At 49.6% G+C, this 7,228-nt stretch overlaps 1 protein-coding gene across 1 annotated transcript; it reads left to right on the forward strand.

The window, feature by feature from the left end:
- Nucleotides 1-5,906: 5,906 nt before the first annotated feature.
- Nucleotides 5,907-6,823, forward strand: LOC101551630 (N-acetyllactosaminide alpha-1,3-galactosyltransferase-like). Its single transcript, XM_055131816.1, has 3 exons — nt 5,907-5,956; nt 6,021-6,666; nt 6,782-6,823. Exons 1-3 carry the CDS (start codon nt 5,907-5,909, stop codon nt 6,821-6,823), a joined length of 738 nt encoding a protein of 245 aa, XP_054987791.1.
- The last annotated feature ends 405 nt before the right edge of the window (nt 6,824-7,228 follow it).

Genomic DNA, 7,228 nt, shown 5'->3' on the forward strand with positions numbered 1-7,228 from the left:
GTTTGAAGTAAAAGAGAATGAGGGTCCTAGAGTTCGGGTCATTGCTCAAGATGATCGTGGGTGAAAACATGGAACGGAAAGGAAAGAAGGCGATGGAAGGTCTTACGGAACGAGGGGACCCTGACATCTTCAAATGTCCTCAGACACACCAATGGTTACTGTCTCCTGCCCATGCTCTTGTCTCTTACTTTACTAGCAATGTAACATGTTAGTAAATTCCTAGTAAAAAAAGGTAACATTGCTAAGTGAATGCCTTGGACCAACTATCATAATTTGATAGAAATAAGATTGTATTTAAATCAGAAAAAAGGCCAAGGCAAGCAAACAAGAAGGAAATAATAAAGAGGAGAAGCAACAGAAAATCAACAGAGAAAAGCAATGAAACAAAAGCTGATTCTTTGGGGCTGGGAGTGATAGCACAGTGGGTAGGGCGTTTGCCTTGCACGCGGCCGACCCGGGTTCAAATTCCAGCATCCCATATGGTCCCCCTGAGGCACCGCCAGGGGTGATTCCTGAGTGCATGAGCCAGGAGTGACCCCTGTGCCTTGCTGGGTGTGACCCAAAAAGCAAGAAAAGAAAGAAACAAACAAAAAAAAGCTGATTCTTTGAAATGTAAAAAAAGAATGAAATTCACAATGAACCAGAATTGGAACAGATGTGACTGCAAGCAAGGCATATGTCCTGTCTCCTGGACTATCTTACTGACCCCTACAAAGTCATTTGTTTTTAAATGAACACCAATTAGACCTAATTTATATCAGGTTAAAAAAAAAGACAAAGTGAAATATAATTCCCAAATTCATTATATAAACTCAGTGGCTTCCTGATACAAAAAGTCACACAAAGAGAGTACAAAACAGAAGTAAAGTGGAACAATAGCCATTACCCCTTAAAGTTTTAATGTGTATCAACTTTAAAGTCATATGTTACTATTGGTGGTAATTTATTTTTGTGTGTATGTGATGCCAGAAAATCAAACCTGGGGCCTCACACATGCAAGGCAAGCCCTCTGCCCCTGAGCCACATCCCTGCCCTCGAAAATGTAGTCCTCAAAAAAAAGGAGGAACAGGGGAAGGCAAGGCATAAAAGGGGGCAAAGGAGAGAGGGATAAAGAATAGGATGGATGAAGGAAGGAAGGATCCTTACGGCAAACCTTCCCTGTGTCCATCCTCTTCCTGAGACCAGTTTGATGCCTCCAGCTGCTGCCTTAGAATGGGGTCAGGGCGACCCCAATGTGAGGACAGGGCTGGAGACAGTACTTCCTCCTCTCCTGCCACAGAACGCACCCAGGCCAGAGAGGGTCCCATCAGTGGGGACTACCAACACCAAAGCCTCATTAACGTCCCCATACATCCCCCTCCCCAGTACCCTGTGTGTGATAGAGTTGCTGAAAATCTCAGGAACTGATGGCATCAAGTCTTCCTACAAGCAGTAGTGCGGTAAAGCCATCAAGTGAACTGAAAATAGAAGGGCAGGGGTATGTGAACTGTTTTGATGCTAGTTTCTCCCTTGGGGAGAACAAATAAACTAAAAGAAGTAAATGGAGGGGCTGGAGCAATAGCACAGCGGGGAGGGCATTTGCCTTGCACGTGGCCTACCCGGGTTCGATTCCCAGCATCCCATATGGTCCCCTGAGCACCGCCAGGAGTAACTCCTGAGTGCAAAGCCAGGAGGTAACCCCTGTGCATTGCTGGGTGTGACCCAAAAAGAAAAAAAAAGTAAATGGAAAATGAAATAGAATGGGCAAAGTTCTAGATGGCATTTTCTGACTGTGAAGGGGGGTTCTACGGGGACAGGCATCCACACGGCACTGGAGAGGAACAGTCTCGCAGGCAGGAAGCCAAGACTGTAGATCCCTCCTGCCAACATCATGCCCCAGGTGGTCTCAAGACCAAAGGCTAAGGGGAAAGAGCACATCTGCAGGAACTCAAACACTATAGGGTTTCTTACCCAGGAAGCAGAAAATACTCATCCAGAAAGAAAAGGTTGATAAACGGGGCTGTCCTGAAATCAGTGTTGCCTAAGAAAACAGACAAACAGGCACTGAGGTTGTTCTATGGAATACCTGACTGGCCTGTTCAAATTGCTCAGGGTCCTGAGGCACAGGGAGGAAGACTGAAACAACTTGGGGGGTCTAGGGGACCGGATGACTCTCTGCAAAGTGGCTTCTGCGCTAGATCCCCCAAAATGGAAAGCCCCAGGGGACTCTCTGGAGAAACCCAAAGAACATCTGTAGTTTCATTCATAGAATCACTTAGTGTCAACAAACCTATCTCGGTTATACAAAATATTAACATGAAGGGAAGTTGAGTAAAACCTATCCGGGAACTCTATTTATTTGCAACTGTTCTGTGAATCTATTTTGATTCCAACATAGAAAGTTTTTTAAAAGTTGAGAAGAATGAAGTTGGTCATTACACTGGAAGCTTTTTAAATTCTAAACATCTGACATAAAATTTTTGATTGTCGAGGTGACCATCTCAAAGGCATCATCTTGGGGCCAGAGCAATAGTACAGTGGATGGGGCACTTGCCTTGCATGCGGCTGACCCAGGTTCAATCCCCAGCACCCCATAAGGTCCCCAAGCCCACCAGGAGTGATTCCTAAGTGCAGAGCTGGGAGTAACCCCTGAGCATCATTGGGTGTGATTCAAAAACAACCCCCCCCCCCAATCAAAGATATCCATCTTGAGGGGTAGAAGAGAGCACAGCAGGTAAGGTGTTTGCCTTACACTCAGCCAATTGGGGTCTGATTTCTGGCCCCCATAGGGACACCCTCCCCCACTCCCCAGCCCCATCAGTAGTGATCTCTGAGCACAGTCAGGAGTAAGCCCTGAGCACAGCCAGGTGTTGCCCTCCCCTCCACCCCCCAGTAATTTGTCTAAAAAATTTGTTCCCTGTGTGAATCATCCCTTAAAGACCTGGGCCACCTTGAAATGTCCCTTTTAAGAAATTCCCAAATGAGTCACGAAACAGTGTCTTTAGGGAGGGAACCCACTTTCTTTCTCTTGTTAATCCCACTTCTGTTTGCAATTCGCCAGTGAAAAGTGAACTTGTGAACTCCAAGAACCCCACCCCCGGTCCCAGGAAAGGCAGAACTCAAGTTTTCTCTTCCTCCTTCCTATGGCCCGAGGCCCCAGCCTCACTGTGCGGCTCCAGGCTTGCTGCACAGCCAGCGAGTGATAAACCTTGTCTGCTCAAAGTTCCCTGAAGGGTGTTGCTGAAATGCATCTTCAGATCATAATAAAGAACCCAACGATTGGGGCTGGAGCGATAGCACAGCGGGTAGGGCATTTGCCTTGCACGCGGCCAACCCAGGTTCGAATCCCAGCATCCCATAAGGTCCCGTGAGCACTGCCAGGGTAACTCCTGAGTGCAGAGCCAGGAGTAACCCCTGTGCATTGCCAGGTGTGACCCAAAAAGCAAAAAAGAAAAAAGAAAAAAGAACCCAACGACACACCTCTGCAGTCTTGGAGAGGAGGAATGTCTTGGGTGAAGCATAGAGGGGTTCCGCCCTGAGGTGGTAGGGGCACTGGTAAATAAATGCCTTGGACATTCATGCTTGAAGACCCTCCTAGCAATCTGCCGAGAGCAGCTCTGAACTTGCAGTCAAGCGGGCAAAGAGATGGGAAATGGTAAAGTCCAAACAGTCTGTCTCCTAGAAGACCACATGGAACACTCTATTCCCTCGAGGAGGCAGAGATTTCTGAAACGGAACCCAGAGGCACCCAACCATACAGGAAACAAGGGCCATTTGGACGTCTGTGGGTTTGGGTTGCTCCCTTCCAGCTCTCTAGAATGTTTTAAGTGATAGTCTTCAAACTTTGCCTAGTGATTTTAGATATTCCAGGCTAGAAGGTTTTCTTTTGACTCCATCTGCTGTGCTGCTCCAAATGGAAACCAATATCCAGGCATTATTTTTAGGATTGTCAACCTTATTTGAAGCTGAACGACATAGGATTGCCTTTTCCTTTTTTTAACTTTACCGGAGGCCATTTATTATTCTGGGACCTTTTATTGGCTTGAGAGAGTGGAAAAGAGAAAGTTTTGTTTTCCCATCCACAGCATCATATAAAGAACAACTAGATGAAAATAAATGCCAGCAAGTCAAGGGTCAGTCGTGTGAACTCTGACCTTTCAGGCTTAACCTATTACTTTCAGGACAAGTCAAGACCTAAATAATCCAAGACCATCTTTGCCTGCTTTGCTGCATCTGAAGCAAGCTCCCAAGTTTTTGTTTTTAGAGATGCCACTTGAGACCATGCTTGTTTTTCCTTTGTGTGTGTGTGTGTGTGTGTGTGTGTGTGTGTGTGTGTGTGTGTGTCGGGAAAAACACCCAGCAATGCTCAGGATTTACTCCTGACTCTGTGCTCAGGAATCACTCCTGATGATCTTGGGACCATATGGGCTGCTGGGAATAGAAAACAGGTCAGCCACAAGCAAGAAAGTTGCCCTACCCACTGCCCTATCTCCCTGGCCCTCTGAAGGAAACTCCCAAGTCTCTGATAATCCTGAAAAACTGGGCTCACTTAGAATAGGGCTTGGAGTGGTTCCCAAAATCCACCCAATTTTGTTCCCTCTCAAAAAAAGCTCTCTTCTTGCCTGTGTTCAGTAGAATCCCCATGGGCAGAGAGAAGATTGCCAGTGGGGTGTTTGGCCCAGGGAATTAGGACCATGGGAGCAGTTGGTTCCAGTTTCCAGCTGGGGTCAGGCTCTTGTCTTGTTTCGCTTCTGTCCAAAACAATTTCCAGGGAAGACAGAAAGTGAAGAAAAATCCTTTTCTTTAGGGCGAGGAGAGAGCGAGGAAAGAGCTTCCCCGGAGCAAAGGGGAGCTGCGTCCTAAAGGAGGGCACAGGTGATTCCAGAAGGGAGGAGAGAAGAGAAATGACACTGAGAGCCGGGGTGGGGGACTCCAGGCAGAGCGGTCCCAGCTACTTTGAGAAGTGGATTTAATTAGGGTGGGGGGGTGGGGAGTGGGTTGGGTCATACCTGGACTTCTCGGGGTTACTCGTGACTCTATTCAGATCACTCCTGGGGAAGTGGGACACCATAGGGTGCTGGGGATCGAACCGGCTTGACATGGGCAGGGCAAATGCCTTACGGGCTGTGCTGTCTCTCCGGCCCCTATTCTTTTCATGATGTTTCACCCTTCCTCTGCCAGCTTAGATGAAAAGTTCTGGTGATGCCTAATGATTCTGTTTAAGCTCCTGCTAATTTTTTTTTTTCTTTTTGGGTCACACCCGGCAATGCACAAGGGTTACTCCTGGCTCATGCACTCAGGAATCACCCCTGGCGGTGCTCAGGGGAGCATATGGAATGCTGGAATTTGAACCCGGGTCGGCCGTGTGCAAGGCAAACGCCCTACCCGCTGTGCTATCACTCCAGCCCCCAAGTTCCTGCTAATTTTAACGTTGTTTTGTTGTTGTTGTTTCTCCCAGTGGCACCAGTGTGGGCCAAGGGGCTATTGCTGGGGGATGGGAAGGGAAAGGACTTGGCATTCCGAGGGATTTTTTGCTGTCCCTAGATCTGACCAGATAACTTTCCTAGCTACCCATGATGTCTTGACAGGGTCCCAAGCTGAGGGCCGGGGACTCCCTTTCTAGAATATATCTACACTCCCCAAACAGGGCTAGGCTATTGACTGTTGTGTGTGTGTGTGTGTGTGTGTGTGTGTGTGTGTGTGTGTGTTCCCCTGAACTTTTCTGTCATGGGGTTCCCCACTCGCCTGAGCCCCTCATCATGACATAATCTCACTTTCTCCCATTCTATGTAAGGGCCAGGGAGAGAGAAGGGCTGGAAAGCATGGGGTTAGAGCCCACGACCTCATGGTCTCCCAAGCACTGTGGGGTATAGCTCTAACGGGTCCCCCCAAAAAACAACCGAGATGTAACTCAAGCAATAGACCGAATGTCCTACTGCTTGCCAGCACCTCTGCGTTCGCTGCAGTGCAGGGCCCAGTACGCCGGGCGCCGGGGAACAGAGCAGGGAAGGCTCATCCCTCCCGTCTCTCTTCCCCCCCAGCTACGTGAAGAACTACCTGCGCACGTTTCTTTCCACTGCCGACAGACACTTCATGGTGGGCCAGAAAGTCATCATCTACGTCATGACGGACGACCTCGCCGGCGCGTCCCGGGGGTCCCTGAGTCTGCAGCGCCCCGTCCGAGTGTTCCCAATCGAGCGGCAGGAGCGCTGGCAGGACATCAGCATGATGCGCATGAAGACCCTCAGCGAGCACATCGCCGCCCACATCCAGCACGAGGTGGACTTCCTCTTCTGCATGGACGTGGACCTGGTCTTCCAGAAGGACTACGGCCCGGAGACTCTGGGCGAGTCCGTGGCCCAGATCCACGCTTACTGGTACAACAGGAACCCGGCCCTGTGGCCGTATGACAGGAGCGGGCGGTCGGCCGCGTCCATGACCAGCGGGGAGGGGGACTTCTACTACCACGCCGCGGTGTTCGGGGGCACCCCGCAGCGCGTGCTCCACCTCACCCGCACGTGCGCCCAGGGCATCCTGAAGGACAAGCAGAATCACGTGGAGGCCGTGTGGCACGACGAGAGTCACTTAAACAAGTACTTCTTCCTCCATAAACCCAGTAAACTCCTATCCCCGGAATACTGCTGGGATTTCCGTTTAAACAAGGAGGATGACGTTAACGTCATCAAGGTCTATTGGGCTATGAAGGACTCAAAGGACTCTCACGGACAGCCAACCTTTAGGCAACGTCCTCCAGTGCTTCGAGATTGGCAAGCCCCCCTCCCCTCCTTGTCTTCTGGGCTAGAAAAGGAGCATCAACCGGAGCTTTCCGTTCAAAAGGAAATGAATCCCCCAACCCCCCGCCCCCCCAAAAACCTCACAGACTAGAGGGCACACGCCCCACCACCAACACTGACTCCGACTTCTCTCCCATCCTCTTGGGTGGCGAGTGGTTTCAGGTGTTAGGGGGATTTCATGTCTTGGGTCACCCTGAACAGAATAGAATCTAGCCCAAGAAGAGGAAACTATGAAACCCGAGGAAGTTTTCATCCAGTGGCTACACTTTGATGGCATGGTTTAAAGAAAGGTGTTGTCTGGGCGATCCAATGGCGGGAGGCCCTGGGTACCATCCCTGGTATCATGTGACCACCTGAGCACTGCTGGGTACAGCTTTGTTCCTGGAAGTGTAGGTCTGGCTTTTCTGTTCTATCTCAGGGATGTCTTTGCATACCTTTAAAACCATGCCTGAATG

The sequence above is a fragment of the Sorex araneus genome, chromosome 1, assembly GCF_027595985.1.
Source record: "Sorex araneus isolate mSorAra2 chromosome 1, mSorAra2.pri, whole genome shotgun sequence".
NCBI lineage: Eukaryota > Metazoa > Chordata > Mammalia > Eulipotyphla > Soricidae > Sorex > Sorex araneus.

Coding starts and splice junctions, on each gene's coding strand:
- LOC101551630 (XM_055131816.1), top strand. CDS start 5,907: ATGTCCTACTGCTTGCCAGCACCTCTGCGTTCGCTGCAGTGCAGGGCC. Junction 5,957..6,020: donor TCGCTGCAGTGCAGGGCCCA/GTACGCCGGGCG, acceptor CTTCCCCCCCAG/CTACGTGAAGAACTACCTGC. Junction 6,667..6,781: donor ATGACGTTAACGTCATCAAG/GTCTATTGGGCT, acceptor CTTCTGGGCTAG/AAAAGGAGCATCAACCGGAG.